Source organism: Saccoglossus kowalevskii, chromosome 15, assembly GCF_978046115.1.
Source record: "Saccoglossus kowalevskii chromosome 15, keSacKowa6.1, whole genome shotgun sequence".
NCBI lineage: Eukaryota > Metazoa > Hemichordata > Enteropneusta > Harrimaniidae > Saccoglossus > Saccoglossus kowalevskii.
The window spans coordinates 11,999,681-12,024,915 of NC_140655.1; the positions used below are offsets into that span (position 1 = coordinate 11,999,681).

Below are 25,235 nucleotides of genomic sequence, written 5' to 3' on the forward strand. Positions count from 1 at the left end.
TGTAGAAACATCCCACAATGCATTGACAACAAGTCACATGACTACTTTTGGCCAATCAGGAGTTTTACTTTCTTCTCTGCTCACAAGTATAGAATCAGGAAAATCATAGATGTAACTACTGTAAACCATTTAATTTTCAGTGCTAGAAATGTTTGCAATGTGACGATTTTATTCCACTCATGAAAAAAAATTTCACGAAAGTCACTGACATTCAGTATTATTGGACAGCAAAGAATTTTTCACTAATACAAAGATTTTCACTGACTCATGAAATGCTCGAAATTTTGACTCGCAGAAAATTAAAACTGTTTACAGTACACCATCTCCACTAGATGCTAATCTACAAGCATCTGGGGGGGGGGACCTGAAAAGCTGATTATATTTGACAGTCTACAAACTGCAATAGTTTTCAAAGTTTTGCGATCTCAGCTGTTGGAAATCTCTCTTGAATTCTTTATCTCAACATTGATTCTAAGATAATACTAGGTATGTGTATACAGTAATAAATAATATACAGTGATTATGCTAATGTTATGCAAATTAGATTGTTTTTGTCCAATGATACTGACTTATTTTTCAGTACAAAAAAACACTTTGAATCATTGTGGTGAATCAATATTTCAGCATTGTGCATAAGTGGAAAATATAGAAAAAAAATATTTTTTTTGAAATTTTATTTTATTGTTAATTTCATATTTGTGAAAATGATTTTCTCCCCCTCTATGATTGAACTAAAATGACATGCATATGTTTTGACCAATCAATCAGAGTGAAAATAGCGCCACCAAGAGGCAGGTTTCAGATCTTGATGACTAATTATTTGGTATTTGTAGCATAGCAAACAGCAAATTTTATTTTGTACATTAATTTTTCTACACTTTTATTATGATAATTATGATTATTTTATGAAAATAATTCTCTGCATTTTACCGATAAAGACTAATTCATTATAATGCAGTGTTGACCAGGGTTCACCTACATACAAGCACACCTAGGTGATCAGTTATTGTTATGCGAATATGATGACCCCTCATTCATTCCAGCTTTTATTAACATAACTAAGGGGTCAAGGGGCAAAGTACATAGAATTTATAAAATAGGGAAAAACACAGGACATTGATAATGTTACTGCGAGGGGTGCTGAGTTAACCATGATGCGACTGATTATTATTGAGCGTTATCAGCCAGGCGACTACCGAGGATAAACCTAGCATCATGTTTTCTCTTGGACAGTGCAATTCCATGATGAATGGCGACACAAATAAGAATGAGGATATAGATTCTGAGCTCTCAAGGTGGGTGTAGACTGTTTTTCACACAGGGTGCCTTTGAGCTATTCATTCATTCATTCATTCATCATTGACACTTAATTGTCTTCTTCTATTGAATCACGGTCTTTTGAAACCAAGATGTCAACAGTGTGTTCAGTTTTTAAGACACTAAACCTTAGTTCATCCATTGCAAGTTTAAGTTTTATACCTATGTTATTTTAATGCTTTTGAAAGTGCCTCTCCCTGTATTTGATACTGGAACACAGATTATATCGATGAATGTTTCATAGAAATATAAACCCATGTCATTTTATAGTAATCATGCACAACTCTACTCTTTCCTTGATTAGTGTGTGACACCCTTTGAAATAATTACATGTCATTATAGTGAAATTTGGTCGATGCATGAATTAAAAAAAGTCTTAATTTAGCTAAAGCTTCTGTAATCGCATTGTGTGAATCAACTTTTACCTCTTATTAGCTACATCTTGTACTTAGCTAAGATAGCTTGATTAAAACTTATAACTTGTCAGAACACAGTCAATTTATCTCCATAAATTATAAGACTTCTTTCACCAAAATGAAGCAGCAGGAAAAGTTACATCACAGTCCCTTTAGATAGAGGGACCATGGAGGTATACCTCCATGGAGGGACTGTGGTTACATTTATTATTAAGTTGTTACATTGTCAATAGTTTACATAGACCATGTTTGTAAACGTAACTTGATGCTTGTGTACTCTTTTCGTTTTATCATTTAGTTTATTTGATTTTGTAGTTTATTTATATTTATTTTTTGACATGTCTTGTAAGCACAGCAGCAGTGAGGTCACTAAAAAACTACAAAGACAACCAACAAAAATTGCATAACAATGATAAACAAAAAGTGAAGACAAACAGCAAATTATGTTGCATTTACAATTACATGTACAAAATTTCCTGATTATTAAACACAACCAAAAATACGTTACACTGAGTGATTATAATAGATTGACTGCTCTACTTTGCAAGTCAGTTGTGTTTCTGAACACAGTCCCTCTATCCACATTCCCTCATGGACTGTGCTCTATCAAAGGGTTAGATCATGGAAGGTAACTGTTAGTACCTTCCGTGGTTAGATAAAGCATGGAGGTAAAAATAGATAAAGGGACCGACTGGTCTGGTCTGTTCTGAATCAAGAATTAGATATATGCATGTTGAATTATTAAAATATAACATATTTTGACCATAGAGCTAAAAAATAGATTTTTATTTTTACCTCCAGGTTTTGACTATACATGTAGGCACACCTGTGTCATTTCCCTATCTTCGTATATAGTAAAAAGTGTAAATTTTTGGTGCGATAAATTTTCCCGATTTAATGATTTCATGGCAATTGTAAAGGAAAAATCACCGACACTGTTACAAAATTTCGTGATTTTCCCTGACCTGCTAAATTCATGTAAGTCTGTCTCTTGCAAGATTAAAGACGTTTACAGTATGATATATACTACTAATGGAGCAAATATGTTTTTGGCAATACTGTAAAATCATTTATTTTCACTGGCATTTAATTTCACTATTTTGATGTTTGAGCCTTTTCACTGGGTTTTAATTTCATGAATCAGTTTCAGAATTTACAGTTTTGCATATGTTCACACAGATTTATTTAATTTAGTGAATCTTACTTATTAGCGAAAATATTGAAAATAAAACCTAGTTTATAAATAATGCCTTTACTGCACCATTTTTGTGGCATTAGTAATGCGTATATGTTTCTATGCGGTGCCTGTGACCTTGTAATCAGGTGATATTAGTTGCACATGTGTTTAGAGCTGGTGAATGCATTACTGTGCTGATATGAGAGGTAAAACATCTCCGTGATTAGAGTAGATACATGCACATGCACGTGTAAATACCAGTGTTTCTACAGAATCAGGTGATATAAATCTCCTATGCTCACGTGGTAGTTGACCCATGGAGCTAAAAAAAAATCCATAGTTGACCCGATAAGTAATTTGTCTGGAGGAGAAGGGGGGGGGCTCACATTTTCAGCTATAACTCCCAAAGTTGGATTCACTGGTATTTGGGATGACAAATTAACGATGTAAGTCTGTTTCACATTTAGGTACCTAAGGCATGCACAAATATTTTGTTTGTTGAGTAAATTAAATTAAAATTTGGTTTCCTTGTACCTTCATGCTTTAACACAGCCAAAATATCTTTATTTAGGTCGTCCTAAAACATCCTTTTTACTTTGGAATGTATATTTGTTATGTCAGAGGTGTTCAACATAACTGACCTCAATGGGATATTTCTTCTTGGCGTTTTTCTGTATTTATGTAGAAAATATCAACGGAATGCTTTCTTAATTCGTCCTGGAATTCTCCCAACTAATTTAAATCGTGCATGGCAATTTTATTTTAGATATGGTTTGCTAGACCACAGTCCCTCCACTGTATTGACTCCACTGGAGGGACTGTGGCGAGACTAAATACAGGCAAACATTTAAGCTAATCTTGTATGATTCCATATCTCCTAGCTAGACCCAATTGTGTTCACTCACTGGTTAGCTAACAAATGTCCAAACTTGTTAAGAATATACAAATCTTCAGTTCTTGTAACTATTATTATTATACATCTGTTACCGTAACGCCATACGTTACAGCGTGCCGTAATTTTGCGGTATTTTACGGGGTATTTTCATCCTACCATATTAGGAAATGCTAATTCCAAATATGGAATGATTACGCGCGTAAACGTCTTCTAATAATAAAAACAAACATGGCTGCCACAAGGGTTTGACCGGACTCCATACAAAGAAGTTCGCTGATTTCGGCATTCCAATGATGTATCCTTGGTAGGAAAAGACTTATAATAATAAGGTTATTACGAAGATACCTCAAAGTATGCACTCAAAGTATGCTGCGCGTCGGTCGATACTGTCGCTGTACTGTCTTCGAGCATACTTTGAGGTATCTTCGTAATAACCTTATAATCCTCAGTACATTAACCAGGATGGTGTACACGTTATTGCGAACAGTTGTAAAACAATACCAAAGCAAATTCAGAAATGCAGATTGCAGAATATCATGAAGTAGTACAGAAGACAATATTTTGGAAATGGTGCATCGAAATGAATAGTTGAATATAATACTAGTAGTAAATCTTCCAAATAAATACAATTGGGTTTTGAGACTTAGCCCCAGTCTGAGTGAAGTATTTGCACACACATGATTAGCCCATATAAGTTGTGTTCACGTTACACAAAGTACAAGCTAAGATTTAAGCTGATTTAGGCTTATCTTGCATATTTGCATTTCGGCTAGACCCAATTGCGTCCACGCACATGGAGGGCCAGTCGTTAGCACGGGCTAAGGGGTGCCATTAGTTGGTGACCTTTGGTAAGCCGCTATTTACGAACGAAAAATGGATGACACGCGCGAGGTTCTATTTCTGCTTCTGGCATGTTTCGTTCTAATTTTGAAGCGACGTGCACAGGAACGCGAGAGAAGACTGACCACTTATTTGGATGCACATAAACAGTATACAACGGGCGTAACAGAATACAGTGTTTTATTAATGCATGTCGTAGACAGCGAACCAAATTTATTTTGTCTACGATTGGAGCTGCTGTACGCTCTACTACAGTGACCCGATTAGTGTGGAAGTGAGCGCGGAGTAATGACTGGTGGAATAGTGTCGTTATACGAACATGGGACAATTTTCACACCCAAAGGTCGCCGCAGAGGGCGCTTAGCCCTGGGCTAAGCGTTCGCGCATACTTCGTTAGCCCGTGCTAAGGTCTAGACCGCGTCTTAAATTCGGATCAGATTTAACCCGTACTTAGCATTCCTTAGCCCGTGCTAAGCGTTCACGCACGTTTTCTTAGCACGGGCTAAGGAATTTGACCTCTTAGCCCGTGCTAAGGAGCTGTGCGTGAACGCAACTATAAAGAATCTGGACCGGGTTTTATAAACAAATCAGATTTAACCCATACTTAGCCTAAAGAGGGTCTATGGTACAAGATAACATTTTTGATCTTATAGCGCATGCTAAAAAGCTGTGTGCAAACGTAACTACTAGTATACATGTACATATTTACAGTAATCATTGATGTTTTCATTTGATCTCCAATGTTGTCATTGTTCAGAGTAAATATTTGTTATAAAATCAACACAATTAAATTTTTGTGATTGCTTTTGTGGAACTTTACACTTGATGTGCTGAACAGTCACACTCAACTTTTCAACATCCTTTTAGCAAATTACAAGATTTAAATGACAAAATATTTTAATCCCTTGTTTTGACCCCTGACCCACCTAATATTTGCGGGGTTGTCCCTTAACATCACCTTATCTGCATGTGATCGTACACTGTGCTAGCGTTGCTGATACAAAAGTTAGTTTAGAAGCTGCACCAAGGTAGGAACCATCATTGATTTAGTTCAAGATAACAAAAGATGAATACAAACGGAGACTGATTTACTGATCATTAGGTGTAGTAATTACTATATTGACTCTGGTAATAGTACATCTATGTGTAAATAGCAGAGATGACCATAAAATTCAAAATTTTTCAGTTTAGCATGTTTTGATACAAGCATAAATATTTTGAATTTTTTAGGAAAATTTTTTTGCAAGTCAGTGAATATTGAATTTTAAACATCAATGTGTTCAGCAATTGTGCATACATACTGTGGAATACTTTATTTTCGCTGGAATAAATTTTCACTGAAAAGGCTTTTTGGGCGTTTTGCTTGGAATTTATTTTCACTGATTTTTGGTGAGTTTAATGTGAAATATAGAAAAAAAGTATATTCGTTGGATTTTATTTTCACGGAATCATCCCTTCAGCGAAATAAATTCCAAGCGAAAATAAAGTATTCTACAGTAATCAATAAATACTAGTATATACCTGTTATCTTTACACCTGTTTTTTGTTACTTCTTTAACTGTCAACTTTAAACAAAAATGTGTATAAGATACAACCAAGTACATATACGTTATTATGACTACAGCATACGTGATAGGGTTGTAAGGCATACATAAAGTAACATTTCATTAATACTTTGAAAAATGGTCATCCCAGTGTCCCTTTCAAGGCAAAAGTACGTACTGTTAAAGGTGTATTGCCCAAGGGAAGAAATACATTAAATTAATGGGTTCGGCCGTTAACAATGTGGTTATTTATTATACATGTATGTGGAGGTAATGCAGAAATCAAACTAAGTGTACCTGAACTGGTGGTAAAGTTTTAGTTTCTGTCAGGTTGTGGAATTAGGTGCCGATCAGACCAACAGGAGAATGGTTGTTTGTTTTAAGAGCGCAGACTTAGTGATTACGCGAGCAGGTCTTAAAATACATGTACATGTATGGTTTAACAAGTGGTACGTATGCACGAGTGATAGTGTTTTGCTAAGACTGGGATGCTGGTATCCAAGGTCCATTTATTTGGCCGTACCCTCAACCACAGAGGTAAAAAAAGATTACCTCTACGCCTCAACATTGAGACGGCCTAGGATGGAACTATGTAAATCAGACAATGGGTATCAGCATAATTAGCGAAGTATGGTACTGTTTTCAATAGAAATGCACATAAACCAAAATATTCTAGCCTTGCATGTTAGAGTGATGGAAATTGTTTCAATAATTTGTCCATAAATTCAACTTTTCTGTTTACATTTACACATTCGCTTCTAATAAAGCAATTACCGGAAGCTCTATCTCAGCACTAAACATTAATGGTAATGGAATAACATTGGAACCATGGGGCTCTAATGTCTAGTGTTGTTGTAGGAGGGCTACTGTCAATCTAACAAATCAACAAAGATGCTACCATCGTTTATTTTGGGGATTATGAACAATTGTAATTATGTAAGAAACACAAGACTAATATTTGAATAATCCAGAGTGACAGCAGAGTTGACCTTCAATGAAAATAGTAGTGTTCAGTGCTACAACAGATTCTTTTAGTTCTCTTGTGGAACTATAAACCACCTATGGTTCTCTACAAGTAGAACATGTTTCACAAAACCATAGTTGCATTGTCCGTATGTTTATAAATATGACCATGTGCGAGTAAGTAACAAGAAATGGGAAATCAAGGAAGAAGCTATGCAACCCTAACTAGAAGCTAAATCTACAAGCATTTGAGGGAATTACCTAAAATGTACATTATAATTATACATAGGGTAGTGTAAAATACCTTATTTTAGCTGGAATTAATTTTCGCTGAATAGACTTTTTGATGTTTTGTATGTACCGTAATTTATTAGTCCCCGTTCGGACAAAGTCCGAAAACGGGGACTTATAATTCAGTCTCCGTCCGTCCGTGTGTCCGTGCGTCCATCCTGAGTCATATCTCAGAATCACTTGGACCAATTCCGTTCATTCTTTGCATGTGTCTAGTACTTTATGTGGGACATATGCACATGCAGTGGTTTAGCGATTTGATTCAAAATGGCCGACTGGCAGCCATCTTGTTTTTTGAAAATGTTGTATTTTAGACATGCTTTGTCAGTTTTCATTCAAACTTGGTACATAGATTATACATGTTAGGATACATATCCATGATGATTTATTTGACAATTGGATCAAAGATGGTCGACTGGCAGCCATCTTGTTTTTTGAAAATGTCGTATTTTGGACATGCTTTGTCAGTTTTCATTCAAATTTAGTACATAGATCATACATGTTAGGATACATGTCCCCGACCGTCCGTGAGTTCCTGAGTCTGTTCGTCCGACCGTCTGTGTGTCCGTCTGTCCGTGCGTCAGTCTATCCAACGTCATATTTCAGAATCCTGTGGACCGATTCCGTTCATTCTTTGCATGTGCCTAGTACCTTATGTGGGACATATGCACATGCAGTGGTTTAGCGATTCAATTCAAAATGGCCGACTGGCAGCCATCTTGTTTTTTGAAAATGTTGTATTTTGGACATGCTTTGTCAGTTGTCATTCAAACTTGGTACATAGATTATACATGTTAGGATACATGTCCATGACGATTTATTTCGCAATTGGATCAAAGATGGTCGACTGGCAGGCATCTTGTTTTTGTTTTTTTATGCGGTATCTTGGACGTGCTCTGTCAGTTTTCATTCAAATTTGGCACATACATGTACTTTATAAATGTTAGGATGCATGTCCATGACAATTTGTTTCAAAATCTGGTCAAGGATGGCTGATTGACAGCCATCTGACTTTTTGGTCTTACTACTATATTTCCACAATTTATGTACCATTTTCATTAGTATTTGGCACATACATCATATATATCAGTGTGTTTCATAATCAGATCAAAGATGGCTGAATAACGACTGTTTTTATTTTGGTCATATTACTATGACACGAAACACATGTTTTGATGTAAATAAACAATCTGTTGTATACGCCACTTGGAACTCAAGTTTCAAGGACACGCTCGCGACAACCCCTCCGCTTTAATATGACGAGCACAAAGAGAACTTAACGGGGACTGTGTTATTTTCAATGACTTGTTTCCACTGATTTTTGACAAGTTGAATGTAAAATATAGGAAAAAAGGTATATTTGCTGGGTTATTTTCACTGAATCATTCCTTCAGCGAAAATACAGTGTTTTACAGTAGTTGGGTGTTTAAATGGATTCATGTGGGGGGAACCCTGGTAAGAGGTTTGGAAACTTTGGTAACAATTATTTAATTACCACGGGCAAAACACTGACATTATTTACATTGCTGAACTACCTATAATTTAAAGTGTGTTCTTCCTGTTTTTGTTGGTTTGGTTTTATTGGAATGTGGTGCACGTTATTTTCGGAATATGCCTTGTATCACCGTCACTCACAGCCTGGTTACTCTTTTTTAGTAACTGTGCTCACAGAGACGGGGCTTGTATCAGTGAAAAATGTTCACAGCTTACAGCAATTCCAGGCACTGATTTGACGCTGAAGTAGTGCTAGATGTTGATAACTTACTACAATAGGTTACACACTTTGTTTTTAAATTCACAGAAGTTGTAACTAGAAACATAAACATCGACTACAAATCAGAGGAATGATTGACAGATATTGCCCAAAGTCAGGTACATCTAGACTTTGAGGCGCGTCTGTCTTTCATTCACTTTTGGTCAGTCATCGTGTCGATTGCGTGTCTACAAATCGGCATTTGTCCAAGTTGTTTAAGCACCACGATGGAGAAGCAAGGAGTCAAACAACCCGTTGAAGTGAGAACAAGAGTTGTCGATTTGTATTTTCGTGGACTGTCATTTGTTGAGATTGGAGATCGAAATGGTGTTTCAAAGCAGACATCTTATAATATCGTCAAACGGTTTGTTACCACCGAGAGTATCCTGCCAGGAAACTGACAACGTTATAAACTGTCAAATATTATAAAACATTGCGACCACGCATTTACGGACAGGAAATTCAACAAAAACTACTTGTGTACGGCGGCAACCCTCCCCGGACGTGTGATCGTGTGTTGCCAGTGATAAGCTTGGTGGCACATCAACCTTTTGGTTCTCATCGTCGAGAACTAATAATTGAATAACGGGCATTTCCATGGCATAATAGGAATAATGCACTTTGATCAATAATTCTGTCATGATCAGTCGGTCAGCTGGTTTCGTAAAATAGCGTTCTTTACATGGCCACCACTTTATGCGCCCCTCTCACTGAAATAACATGTGACGCAAATTGAAGTACGAAACTAAGTTGAGAGCCTCGATCGTTTATTGGAGGAGAAATTCAAAACTAATGTACCGCCACTTTTATGGGCGGAGCTTTCTTCCGGTGCGCTTCAAATTGCAGACATGCTGTCTGCATTATTTGTAACAACTTCTGTAAATTTGAAAACAAAGTGTGTAACCTATTGTAGTAAGTTATCAACATCTAGCACTACTTCAGCGTCAAATCAGTGCCTGGAATTGCTGTAAAACATTTCTTTTTTAATATTTTGAACAATAATCAGAGAAATAAATCTGATAAAATTTACAGTAGTAACTAACTCAGTCAAAACATTGCAAGGCGGGTCATTGGCCCAAACAGAAGGCCATCAACTTGCTCCTTGACCTGTGTTCCAGGTATAAACAACACATCTGGATTTACCAATAGACTTATTGTTCAGTTGACAATAAATTCTAATGTAAAAGTGAAGGTTATTTTATTTTGTTTGTCTCTACGTCTAGTTATTTTGCTAGAATAGAATAGAAAAGGACATGTGTGGGGGGGGGGGTCCCACATATGCAAATTGATCATTGCAGTGTTTAATAAAGACACAAAACACATACTTTCTAGTAAGATGTATTATAAATATGGAGTACTATGAACCACTTATTAATTTTCATAGCTCGGAAATTTCACAAATTTTGTGAGTCAGTGAAAATTTCTCTGGGATCACACCAGAGTGTCAATGTTTTTCCCGAAATATTTTTATCACAAATTCCATGTAATTCCCAAATCGCGAATAATTTAAAATGTTCACAATAAACCAAAACCAGAGTAAACACAAAATACTGTAAACAGTTTAAATTTCGAAATAATATTTTAAGAGAATATTTCATGAAATTCACTGACGCATTGTGTTGCTGGGACAAGAGACATTTTCAGTGTCACAGCAGATTATATAAATATATTGTATTATTGCTTTGCATCAATTTCCAAATAAAAATGTTTCAGCACTTGTTGTTGAAAGTGATAAACTTAACCTTGGGCCATCCTTGATTAAATAACAAGCTGTAATTGATTCTTTATTTGTGTGTTGGGTAATATTTATCTACACACCCCAGTGTTGATGTGTCAGGGATGGAAATTAAATGTCATTAGGACGTTTGACAGCATTGTGACAAGATAAACTGGATATTGGGGTTCTACCGTAGTATGATGAGCGGCTGACAGGATAAAACCATTGCCAATACAAACTAGAATCATAGACAAAACAGCGAGTGAAAGCTGAAGGTCATCAAGGGAGTACAAATACAAACTGTAACAGCCCATTTATTATGTTGTTTATTACTATCACCAGTGTCATGACCTGGCTTAGATAGCCATAGATAAGATGGTCATGGTCCTTAGAACACTTGAATTTGGGTGTCTGCTGAAAGTTCTACTTACATCTAAGATTATAAAGTGGGTAAACCGCTATACTTGAATTTCTTATTCGGAGAGGTGAGTTGTGGATGTTGTTTCTTTCTGTACAAGTGTTGTTACCATCATCAGTTATTGCATAACTAACATACTGTAGAATACTTTATTTTCGCTTGGAATTTATTTTTGCTGTTTTTGCTGAATGGATGATTTCGTGAAAATAAAATCCAGCGAATATACTTTTTTTTCTATATTTTACATTAAACTCGTCAAAAGTCAGTGAAAATAAATTCCATACAAAACGCCAGAAAAAGCCTTTTCAGCGAAAATAAAGTATTCCACAGTAGTATATAGCTCTCACACAATGCACAGTCAAACCCGTGTTAGTGACCACTTCTATACAAGGACCACCTGTCTATGGTACTTGATAAAAAAAAAAAAAATTTGATGACTCTTGTCTGAATCATCAAATTTGTTACATTTTGAACAAGAAAAAGACCTTACTTTAGCTAAAATAAAATAAGTTCCTACATGTAGTAATTCATTCATTCAGCATAATTATTTTGTGGTGTTTTCAGTCAATAATGGACCAAAGAAATGCATCCCACTTGTCTTTTTAGCTCCGCTGTTGACCTCGTCGAGCCGAGCTCATAAGAGTGATTGTTCGTCGTCGTTCGTGTCAACTTTTTACTTTTTCAACTTCTTCTTGAAAACTACAATTCTTATTGCTTTGATACTTGGTGTATATGTACCTACGGCAGATTTGTTCATTTCGTGATGATATCTTTAATTCTCTAATTTTGGTAAATAATTTTGTCATTTTTGGTAAAAAGTGATATTTTTGACTTCTTGTTGAAATCAGCAAGTCTGATTGCTTTGATATTATACATATAGGTTCCTCAAGTTGACCTCTCTCAGATTTGTTCATTTCATGATGATATCTTTAATTCTCTAATTTTGATGAATATTTTTGTCATTTTGGGGAAAAAGTGATATTTTTGACTTCTTGTTGAAAACAGCAAGTCTGTGTGCTTTGATATTATACATATAGGTACCTCAAGTTGACCTCTCTCAGATTTGTTCATTTCATGATGATATCTTTAATGCCTAATTTTGATGAATATCTTTGGGAAAAAAGTGTTATTTTTGACTTCTTGTTGAAAACCGCAAGTCCAATTGCTTTTATACTATACATATTGTTCATTTTCTAATGATATCTTCAGTTCTCTAACTGAAATGTGCATTGCTAACAGCAGAGCTATCTCAGCCGGGAGGCTGCTTGTTTTAAATTGTTAAGATATCACCATGCTGACGTTATTTATCTCTGTTCATTTTGGCCATCTTTGGGGACTTTCAGCTGGCGATGTTTTACGGTAACACTTGTTAGGAATGAACAGTTCTATGCACCTTACAGGGCAATTTATTAGAACTATTTTGCAATATTTTTCTACACACGTTGTATGGGTAATTTGTATAAGGCCCATATTGAACACAATGGAGTATAATAAAGTGGGGGCGTAACATTGAACAAAAAATTAATCAGGGGTAAGGTGTGGGTCTTTAAACTTTCGCATATTTGAGTATGGTATAATTGTACAGTAATAGTGGTTCTATTTTTACCGCTGAAAACCTACGTCACAAACAAATCTTCAATTGTGATATCTGCAAGTGCTTTGTGTCTAAAATAACATTTTGACCAGCAAATTGTATGAATCAATATTTTTGGTGTGGTCTATATTTTACTGGGCTACAATATTCTTGATGCTGGGGATTTTAAATCAGATGATATCAAATTTTGACAGTTTTTACATTTTTTAAGTATTTTTATGTAATTTGTTTGTTCATTTTGAACCAACTAGAATTTTGACTTTGACAATTTATTTATTTTTTGTTGTTGTGAAGTTGGCATATCAAAAGGTTGATGTAATGGATGATTTGTTAGCTAGTCAGACTAGACTGAGGCTGGACTGACGTTAGATTGAGGCTAGACCAAGGCTAATTTGATGTGATATTGTGTTGTATTTTATCACAAAATGAAAACACATTTTTCCATTCAAAAAAAAAAAAATTGTTAAAGAAAGTACATTTTCATGTTGAACCATTCTCTGATAATTATATACAGCCATCCATGCATTTGTGTGCTGCGTCACAAACTGGCATTGATCTCTTTATCTGTCGTTTTAACATCACAAGTGATGAATTTTCATGAATTCTACGAGTCAGAACATATCTCAAAATACTATAGTACAGGTCACAGAGACTTTCATGAAATTTTGTCCTCAAAACACTCAGTAAATAAATAAAATAAAATTATTGATCACTCGGGGTGGGGGTGGGGGGTGGTGGCGAGTATCGGGGATATTATGTGGTATGGTTTTGCTCTCTACTTAATGGCACAAGAATTTTTATAAGATTTCTAAAAAATATTCTATAGTAAAGTTATGTTTGTGCATACTTTCTATAGAGACTCAATCAGAATTCTTTCTATTCAGTCAAATCAATGGTACCAAACCTTGAGGTATTACTGCTAAATGAGTCATTTAAATAATGGTATATTTTAAAAAGCCAAAAATATCTGACAATACTTTTTGAAAAATATGCCCTTGGAAAATATTTTGATTCTGGTTATTATGTACTTTGTGTAATTTAATTTTTTTTTCTAGACGTATGCGATCCATTTATGCTCGAAGCCCAGTTGCGACATTCGGACCAAAGGCCCACATGGTGAAAGTACCCAAGTCACAGATAATGTAAGTACTGTATATTGCACCAAGCTTTTAGTGAAGACTAAAACTTTATTTTGACTTGCATATTTGATAACCGATCTTGACATTACATGGTTCTGAAGGAAGTAAAGAAATGTTCCTTCAGCTAACTTTAGAAACAAAATATTTTTCAAAATGGATGTGTGGGGGCGCTATAACACCACTTGGTGGCGCTTTAATTCTCTTTCAAAAGACCTTCACTTTGATGTTAACTCTATCACAATGTGTATGACTTGTTGTAGTAATAGATACTTGAAACTTGTGTTTTAAATGTCGATTGTTGTTTAATTACTGTTCAACAACTCTATTCTTGTGTTTTTTCGCAATATATTTACCAGGCATGTGACAGACCCTTCTAGTCAAAAATTGACCTGGCAGGAACCTCCTTTGTCAGTTCTCATAATTAAAAAAATATCAGATGAACAGGTTCTAGAACATTTTAAAGAGTTGGCAACATGGTTATCTCAGGTAAGGATGGAGTGATTGATTATTTATAGGGGGCAGCAGCTTTGGGAGTAGGTGTGGCAGTGATAGACGTGTAACAAGAATTGACATGTACATTTTTGCCACTGCTGTCCAACATCTAAACATGATACATATTGTTTGTTTATGTTGCCATAGCAACCTTGTCAAATCATTATATTTCTGAATAAGGACTTGTATAAATATTTTCCAACATGGTTATTAAATTACTTGTATAAACATGTTAGTACTTGACATAAATTGATTGAAAATAAATTCCAAAATAATCAGGAATATATATATAGTGCCAGTGTGTTCATGTTCATGAATTTAGAAAAGAATTCTAATGATAGTTAATATACAAAAATGTCACATGACTACTTTTGACCAATCAGAAGCATTACTTATTTTATATCAGACCAGTAATCTATATAAAATAAAACAATGCATTCTTTCCTTACAAAAACAAACAGTGCTGTAGTTTATGTAGAGACATCCCATAATGCATTGCATAACATGTCACATGACTACTTTTGACCAATCAATTATAATGTATTCTGTCCCTAGGAAAAACATATGATAGTGCATGTAGAAGCATCGGTACTACAAGACCCAGGCATTACAGAGGATGAGTTATTTAGTAAAATTAAAAACAATTTATCATCATTCACAGAAGGTACGTACTCGCAGGTTTTGCCATTCTCATCGGATACAGAGCTGTAGTAGTCAATTATTTGATCATGTAGAAAAATAATTCTGAAGCAAAATTAATTTTTGTCACTATCAATTTTCGGTATTTGATAATATATTTGTGGAGATTTCACAAAAGTTGCCATTTCAAAGAATCACAATTCCTTGGGTGAGTGTGCCACAGAAGGCCAATTCCACTGGCTGAGATTCATTCACTAATGAATGTGACTTTGGGGGAACCTTGGTTAAGGTCTGCAGGTGCTTGTGTTCAACCGAGCCTGGTTGACGCCAGGATAGCGCATTAAATTGATAGAGAGATGGCCACACAGCCCTGTCATGTATTCCCAAACATGAATATGACTTCTGTGACAAAAATGCACTATGTGTCGTCACTAGCACTTGCAATTTGCACATACAAAAAAAGTCAGGAGAGACAGCAGTGACACTCAACTGTCGCCTGGGACAAAAAACTTTATTGAAAAAAAAATATTTTTCTCTTGTGAAATTAAAGCAAGTGCTGTATATTGAATCAAAATATTTTTTCTGAGGTTTCTATTATTCAATGAAAAAAATCTGTGCCCAGTAAGCATAGTAATAAAAAAACAATCACAAAGAAAAGATTTTACTATATTTTAGTTAAAAAAATAATTTTAGTTAAAAAAAAATGTAAAGGCTCATGTTCTACAAATTTGTTTATTTTTTTTTTTTGGAGCTAAAATGAAATATCATATGTTTAATTTTTCGGTGTTTCCAATGTTCATTTTGCATGGATTAAAAAATATACAGAAATGATCCAGTCATTTACTACCTCTCTTTTTTAGCCCCAAAATTTAATTTTTCTTTGATTCTGTTAAATTGGTAGTTTTTATCATCTTTTCAGCGACTTGAAAAGAATACAATAACCAAATAACTGAATCATATCTGGTCTCCATGGAAACTGAATCATATCTGGTCTCCATGGAGCAGATCAGGACTCGCTTGAGAAGAACTGTCTGCTGGTAATTGCCTCCATCAGGATCCTTATCCTGATTTCAGATGCGGTTGCCATAGTGTCTATTTTAACAATGATGTAATCAAGCACATCTTAATTGGCAATGCTTATCATTTATACCATCCCTGACATGGGGAGGGTTGTATAATATAGATACTATCATAGTCTCGTTCAACTGTAACAATTCTTCCTTTTCAGAAATGAGTGACTATATTATGTATAATCAGATAAAAATAGACCGTGATTTGATAATTTTTATTAAAGTACGAGTTGACTGATGTGATGTGGTTAGACTGAACACTAATATCTGACACACTTGCAAGGACGACTGTAATGTCGTTTTATAAAATATCGCTAAGAGATGAGGAATTCAGTAAAATTAGATTTCAGGTTTATAAGATTTGATCGCAGATTATTGGTACTTTTTTTTATTACTCTCTCACCGCAATTTAGATTTTGTATGAATATGAATAAAAAAAAATATTCTTACTTATAACATAACAAAGTATTCAAGCAATAACTTGAATGAATGAATACGAATCCAAAATGTATTACAAATCCTGTATAATGATGCTAACTTCAGCAACATTAAAAAATGAATGAATGAATACGAATCCAAAATGTATTACAAATCCTGTATAATGATGCTAACTTCAGCAACATTAGAAAATGAATGAATGAATACGAATCCAAAATGTATTACAAATCCTGTATAATGATGCTAACTTCAGCAACATTAGAAAATGAATGAATGAGTAAGGATCCAAAATGTATTACAATAACTAGTGTAAATACACTAGGTTCTTAATTTTACTATTTTTGCCGTAAAAGTAAAATCCGCTAAAGTCAATACCTGTGAACATGTCAAATAACAATAGAACTCATTGTTTTCCTGTCAAGTTTGTAAAGGTTAAACACAGTGAAATATTAAAATTAAATGTCAGTGAAAATAAATGGTTTTGTAGTATATAATGAAGTCAGAATGAAGGTGGAAACGATTTAATGTTGTTACAGTAAATTTTAATTAGTCAGGCTATCTACTGTTGAAAGAACATATATAAGATTTTGTTGTTGTTGATCATTGTTCCTAATGGGAAATTACCGGTATATTCGTTTAGTCTAGATTTGCAAGTAAAAAAAAAATTTCTGGCCACGGGTGTAAAGACAGTTCATTCTTCGTTGAATTAATTTTTCATTTGTTATACACTCGTTCTTTGTGATGTGATGTCGTCTGATTGCCACCTCACAAAATTGCCACCTTTCAAAGCTTGAAAAGCTTTCTCAATGACGATGTGATCTTTTCATCATCTATGCCAGTCTTTGACCTCTACGTATTTTCCTTATCGACACATTATATATCGTACAACTGTATTCTGTATAATCTTGTTAAAATATCAGCACCGCAACCGCACATGTCGGTACACGTGTTGATAACGAGGACAAGACAATTACAGCGATGATGAATTGTGACATTTCAACATGTCACTCTCTCTAATACAGTGTACCTGGTATATTCCATGTCTGTACATGTACTTATACCCATGATGCACTGCTCTGATGCCACTTGAAGGCTGTAAACAATACATTTTGCATTGCATCATGGTACATGTTATTATTCTGATAATTATCTTATTTTGCAGGAGATGATTTATCAACTAAAATAGACTTTATAATTTGTCTCGGCGGGGACGGTACACTTTTATACGCATCATCACTCTTCCAGGAGGTAGGTTATGTCATTTTTGTATGGTTCATCATTTTGAATTTTTCATTCCTCATGATATACTGGTATTAATAAATATATGTATTTTTTTTTCATATAAACACTTGCATTTAATTTTAAACTGTATAAAAATACAGTTGTTGAATTCAATCTACCGTACTAGTTGCATGTGAGTTTAATAATATATGCAAATTTTAGTGATTTTTTTTTTCGTTCCCTGTGAGAGAAGATGAGACCCCAACATATACCATTGCATATTTCAATGTATCGCAAGATTTTCGGATCAAGTCCTTGACTCACGAAATTCACAAACAAATCCCTCTTGCATAAATCAAAACAGTTAACATAGATTCACAAATATGCAACCTATAGTAAGTTTGAGTTCTGTAGTTTACACATATTCATATCAATTAAAATGTCAAAAAATTTAATGCAAATTAAAATATGCTTCACTTTTACAGCCATTTTGTTTGGTATACCTTTTGGTAACTTAATCATCTAAGTCATTGACTCATTGACTGGTCCAATTCATGATAATGATGCAATTAAAACTGTTTAGGTCAAACCTATCTCAACAAGAGAAATCAAACTAATACTGAGGGACACGTTGAATATCAATAGAAGATGCAATTTCCGTTCAATTTATTTCATCCAGTTGAACAAATTACTGCATGTTATTAAAACAATTTATACAAAATGTGACAGTGTGTACAGACTTAAGTCTTGCATGTATATAGACATATTAGTAGCTGCTGATCAGGCATATGGAAGCATGTATAGATGCTACGTAGATTGTATTTTGCATTGATTTGTTGCTCTCGTCATTCCATTTTGTTCAAAATTTGTTTGCTCCATTTCCAATAAAGCCAGTTTTATAAAAATGTTATGTGATTGTCTTGTTCATTTTGAAGGGTGATTTGTAAGTTGTTCATTGCAAGGCGACATATAAAACTGTTTCTCTCAACTGTCTGTAACAAAACGGCACACCCTTCAGAAAAAATGGTTTGATCTAAATTCACAACATACTCACTTGCCGAATGTGACCCCGAATCTAAAAATTGCGTAAAAGTGTGGGGGTAGGTGCTTGACCGGGCATGGGTGCTAACACAGTCAAGTAAGGTTAATAATCTTGAGATGAGAATTGAAAAAATTGTTCTTGAAATGTATTCTTAAACTATCTTCTGAATACTGTCTCTGGATTAACTTACTCCAAAATTTTAGTTCAGTTATTTGCAAATTTGCTGTACTTTCCCCCAAAGTGAATGCTAATTTTGAATAAAAAACAATATGGTATAGCTAAGAGATGATTTCTAAAAAGATCTAAAATAATCTGGTATTAACATGCATATTTTTGATTACAATAACAATGAAAGTGAAGTGCTTTGAAGCACAGCTTGTAATTATTGTTTTACTCATAAAACAATTATTGGAAAAATGAAAAATTTATTATTCAGTAAAATAACTTGTACAAATATATTTATGGTGTTCTATGTTACTGAGTATTGTAAAATACTTTATTTTAGCTGGAATTTAGTTCGGCAGAAAAGGCTTTCCCGGTGTTTTGTATAGAGTTCATTTTCACTGATTTTTGATGAGTTAAATATAAAATTTAGAAAATAAGATTGATTTTCACTAAATCATAAAATAATTCCAAGGAAAAATAAAAGTATTTTACAGTAATTTGAAAACTGTGAATTTGGGATTGGAGTTCCTTTATTGCACTCGAATGTTATTTTTTTTGCAGTCAGATCAAAAATGGCAAACTGGTTGCCATTTTCTAAAAACAATGTTGTCTATATTGTTAGAGATGGTTTGTTCATGAAATTCATTGACATTTGAGAGTAATGCTTAATGCCCCTATAAATCAAGTAGCATCACCTGTGGTTCTGTACAGACAGCTGCATTATTCAGCCATTTCATTCTGGGGGAGGGCTGTGACTGATGCATGAGGGTGACAGCCTTAAAATAGGAATAACCAACAAAGTATTTGATCGGGATGATATAGAGACAATTTCAAGTACTCAAAACCAGGCATGTCAAATGTTTGATGCATGTATGTATGACACGGCACGACCACTGGTTAAATCAAAATACCTCAGATCTGTACGTGATGGCTGCCAAATATCATTCACAGCCAAGGATTGTTGGAAAGTTGTTGTTGTTTAGACACAAGATGGAATTACCATATTTAGTCGCAAGGTCTTGGGAGATTTTGATTTATCAGACAGGTTGTTTTATTTTTTACACAGTAAATTTAAATCTGTAATGCCTTATCAGCAGTGAATGATGTACATTTACCATTTGTTAGTTTTAATAATGGACTGCTCTGTGACATGGTTTCAACTAATAATAAAATAAATATGAAATACACAATATATTATAAATTAATGATAAAAATAAAGTATAATAAATATCATTATGTATGCAAATATTACTAGACCTTGATGTAGACTTCAAGCACAGCAGTATGTTTGTTTTCTGTCACACCTTTTAAATGATGTCATATTGTTCTTATTGTGTTATAGGGAAGCGTTCCTCCAGTTATGGCATTCCATCTTGGATCGTTAGGATTTCTTACTCCATTTGATTTTGCCAACTTCCGTGATTCGGTTACAAATGTTTTAGAAGGTGAGTCCTCACTCCATGTGAAGTACACTGATGGGTTAGAGGTTGAGACAATATCTGTTATTCAGTCAATTTCTCTGCCATTTTGAATCTTTTTTTATGTTTTACAAAAAGCTCATGGTCAAAATTTGATATATTCTTATCAAAGTTGTTCAGCAAAGTTTGGAATTTTGGCTATATTCTATTCCGACTGTCATACAGAAATTTAACACTGAAGTTAGAATAAATGTTTTTGGCGGGAAAATAATTTTAAACTGGACGGTACTTTGGTATTTCTACATGTTTTGTAGGTGAGGCTCCTATCATGTTGAGAAGTCGGTTGAAATGTTCCATAGCAACAGATGAGGCTGGTAGTTCTCCTGAGGAATCTGATGACAGTGATAGTGGTGTATGTATTTTGTCAAGAAAAGAAAATATTTTGCCACCACAGATTATATGCAGAAGACAGGTGAGAATATTTACAGCTAAAGATGTATAACCTATAAAGGTCAAAACCAGGATGTGCGAACCAAAATGGTCAACACCAGGGTGTATGACCCAAAAAGGTCAAAACCAGGATGTATGACCCCAAAAGGTCAACATTAGGATGTATGACCTAAAAGGTTAAAACCAGGATGTATGACCCAAAAAGAACATCCACGATCAAGCATGATCAAGGGATTTATTGCCCCAAAATGTAACTCAGGGTCATAGAATTTTTTAATTTTTTAGAGAACTCTACTACAACTTTCCAAGGCCTAGTTGCTAATAGTGATGCTGAAGGACCCACAATGATCAAGAAATTGGCTTGCTTTCTAAACATAGTAAAAATGTGGGCTGTATATTTCCAGTGATTTACCTGGAAATATAAAACCAAACCACAAAGCTTCACAGATTGTATTAACTTCTATGTTTTGCAGGTGTTAAATGAGGTGGTAATTGACAGAGGTCCTGCTCCATATCTATCACATTTAGATTTGTATCTAGACGGTAGACCAATTACGTCAGTCCAAGGAGATGGTAAGTTCATTTATTGTGATATGTTTTTGAAGTCTCTGAGACATGCCTGCAGTGCATCATGGGAATCAGTCATTGATTGAATATATAAATGTGTAATGTGAATACAAATATCTTATGATATGATATTTCGCACTTGTGTTCCAGGTTTAATTGTCTCCACTCCAACCGGGAGCACAGCATATGCTGCAGCAGCGGGAGGTGCAATGTGTCATCCTAATGTACCTGCCATACTGATTACACCGATCTGTCCACATTCCCTGTCATTCAGACCGATTGTAATTCCAGCTGGTGTGGAATTGAAGGTAATTTATTATTGTACATTTGTGATTACCTTGCCTGTATCATCAAAGATGGAAGGGAAAGGTATATTAAGGGAAAAAATTCTGTCCAGGGTTGTTATTGCTGTCGTCGTTAATAATTGTTAGTGTGTGCACAATAACTTTACTAATTCTATTCCAAACTTTATCAAACTTGGTCACCTTATTCATCAGTATAAAGTCTTTCCTTAATATGAACGACAGATATCCTGTATGAAAATATCATGCAAAAATTGAGAAAATCTGATAAAATAATTCGACTGTTTCTTCTTGACTGATCACTGGTGGTACACATTCAAAGGTCACTGATCCCAGTGTGAATATGCATTGTTGTATGTGTTCAATGAAGTAAATCATTTATTTTGTAATACCCAGTAATATCCTTGTTTGATCATGGATGCAACGACCACAGATAGCGAGAGAACCATGCCATTTATTTTTGCCCCCAAATAGTTTTTCATTCTGTCATTATATCTACTATTCCTATGACCTGTGTAACCATGGTGATTGGAACAGTTAAGTTATGTTGGGAGAGAATGGGGAACGTGTGACTCTCGCTCTCAATGAGATCTCAGCGGCCATTTCTGTCAAAGGTCTATTACACATATCAATCATTTTAATTAATTTCTGATTTAATGCTGTAACTTTCACAACACTTAATTTAAAATATTAACACTGTATACCACATACAGTAATGGCGGTGTATATCATGTTGCGCTACCCCCAAATAATTTGAAATATTTCCCCCTCAGTGAATATTGAAATGAATATTAACGTGGTCTGTATATTTAGGTAATGGTGCCTGTTGACGCGAGGAGTACAGCATGGGCTTCCTTTGATGGACGGAATCGACAAGAAATTCAAAAAGGATGGAGGTATTGTCAGATATTATCATACATTGATTGTGTCTGGGCCTTGCATAATGAACATAAGCCATAAACGGTGGTAAATACTTGCGAAAGTTACCATGACAACCATCTCTATTGAAATGTTTGCAGCTAAGTAGCTTCAATATTTTAATGTTAAAGTAATCTTATTAGTCCCCGTTCGGACACAGTCCGAAAACGGGGACTTATGTTTTGACCTCTGTGTGTCCGTGCGTCCGGTATCTGTATCTTGGAATTGCCTGGACCAATCACAATCAAACTTCACACATACATCATACATGATATTATACATATGCACATCAATTTGTTTCACGATCTGATTCAAGATGGCTGAATGGCGGCCATTTTTGTGCTAAAAATCATCAAAATCAAGCATTTCTCGGCTGTTTACAGATGGATTTTGTTCAAACTTGGTATATACATTAGACATTATAGGACCTTGATGCAAATAATTTTGTTTTTCAGATAAGATTCAAAATGGCCGACTGGCAGCCATTTTGTATAAATGAATGTGGTTCTTGTGCCATATCTCTGACTTGCTTTCACTGATTATGTTCAAATTTTAAATATTCATTATACATCATGTCATAGATTCAAAATGGCCGAATGATGGTCATTTTTGTGCTAAAAAATCATCAAATATCAAGCATTTATTGGTGGATTTCGTTCAAACTTGGTACATACATTAGACATTACGGGTTCTTGATGCTCGTCATTTTATTTTTCAGATTGGATTCAAAATGGCTGACTGGCGGCCATTTTGTTTTAATGATTGGGCTTCAAGAGCCATATCTTATAAATGCTTTGACTGATTATATTCAAATTTTATATATTCGTTATACATCATGTTATATATATACATGTATTCAAAATACATGTAGCTGATTTTGAATGCTGTTCCAGAGCAATATCTCTCAATATGGACAAGTACTTGTTTGACGATCAGATACAAATGTCAATCATTTTAATGTTAAAAAATCATATTCTGACATGGTTATATTCCAGCTATATTACTATAAACAAAACTATATATCTTAAATTTGATAACTAACGGGGACTGTGCCATGCATGGCTTGTTTTAAATTGATAGGCAATGGTATGGTGTCTATCCATCTAAAAATGTCTAGGCTGATAACGTTTTGACTACCAGAATATTGATTTTTCAATTAACATTAATTATTGAATTTTAAAAAGTTCACAGCACATTAAAAGGTCAATTAAGGCTTTGATCATATCCCTATGACAACAAATGATCATTCACTCTCTCAATTACTGTAAACTTCTTTCGCATAGAAAATTTGTGCAAATTTCGTGAGTCAGTGAAAATTATTAAATTTTGTAGCAGTGTCAGCGACTTTTTTTTCACGAATACCATAACCTCATCAAATCGTAAATGTGCCTAGCAGTGAAAATTAAGGGGTTTATCATACAATAATATGAGGTTATTATGAGGATACCTCAAAGTATGCACGAAGACAGTACTGCTGGTGTATCGACCGATGCGCGACGTACTGTCTTTGTATCCTTGTAATAACCTTGTTATTACACATTTTTTCCTTCCAAGGATACACCATTGGAATGCTGAAATCAAAAATGTTTAGAACAGAATCAGTGAACTTCTTTGTGTGGAATCCGGATACTAGTAACTCTGGTGGTAGCCATGTTTGTTTTTATTATTAGAGGACGCTTAAGGTAGAGATGCAGTTTATTTGGCTTGCTTTTTAATTGAGTAATTAGACAATGAAGATCGTATTATATATCCAACATGTTATATATTTTCTGAAAGCTTATTATACAAACTTTGTAAAACTTGTCTTTATTTTAAATATCCAGAATGCGTTTTTGATTTTGGGTCAAAAATATGCTTTTTTGGACAAAAGTGGTTTAAAAAAAATTAGCTTAAAAACTTCAAGTCCGTTTGTGGGTAAAATTACATCACTGGATACCTTGGTATACTACTAATTCAAATGCGTCCACTCATCTCTCTAACGGCTTTCAAAGTCGCACAGCATGACCTCAAAGTTCACTCTTTTCTATTTTTACATAATTTATATATCCATGTTAATTGCAGACTTGTTATTTTTGTTCCACTCGCCGTAATAAACTGTCCGGACGCACTTTGAAGGGGGAACACCTTGTCAATAATGTGTGAAAATTTCGAGGCAAATGGCCAAAGCGTCTATCAGCTATTTTAATTTAAAACCCAAGAATTCTCCAAAAATAGAAGACGAGAAAAAGGCTTATTTGCATATTTGCGCGTTAAACCGGGAATTACTGCTTTGTCATACTTTGTCATACTTTGTCATACTTTCTAGACTATTGAAAATGAAAGTTAACGTATAGACATAGACATTTTATGTAAAATCGTTGGACCAGAACAACTACTCTTGAATATATAAATCAGAAACACATCATTCATACCAGTGTTTTGATGGGGTCGGTAAAAACACGTGGCAATG

General features: G+C 34.5%; 1 protein-coding gene across 4 annotated transcripts in view; it reads left to right on the forward strand.

The window, feature by feature from the left end:
* The window catches only part of LOC100372789 (NAD kinase-like), a 36,500-nt gene that overhangs the window by 3,201 nt on the left and 8,064 nt on the right, over positions 1-25,235 (forward strand). The window contains exons 2-11 of one of the 4 annotated variants that reach the window (XM_085490459.1): positions 1,234-1,295; positions 13,981-14,067; positions 14,421-14,550; positions 15,112-15,220; positions 17,866-17,951; positions 20,474-20,576; positions 20,864-21,021; positions 21,473-21,572; positions 21,717-21,874; positions 22,682-22,764. In XM_085490459.1, coding sequence (XP_085346585.1) covers positions 1,243-1,295; positions 13,981-14,067; positions 14,421-14,550; positions 15,112-15,220; positions 17,866-17,951; positions 20,474-20,576; positions 20,864-21,021; positions 21,473-21,572; positions 21,717-21,874; positions 22,682-22,764 — 1,067 coding nt within the window. In that variant the 5' untranslated portion in view covers positions 1,234-1,242. Of the gene's footprint in view, positions 1-1,078; positions 1,296-11,166; positions 11,399-13,980; positions 14,068-14,420; positions 14,551-15,111; positions 15,221-17,865; positions 17,952-20,473; positions 20,577-20,863; positions 21,022-21,472; positions 21,573-21,716; positions 21,875-22,681; positions 22,765-25,235 lie in introns of those variants that run through there. The other 3 variants (XM_085490457.1, XM_085490460.1, XM_085490458.1) reach the window with 3 other exon arrangements.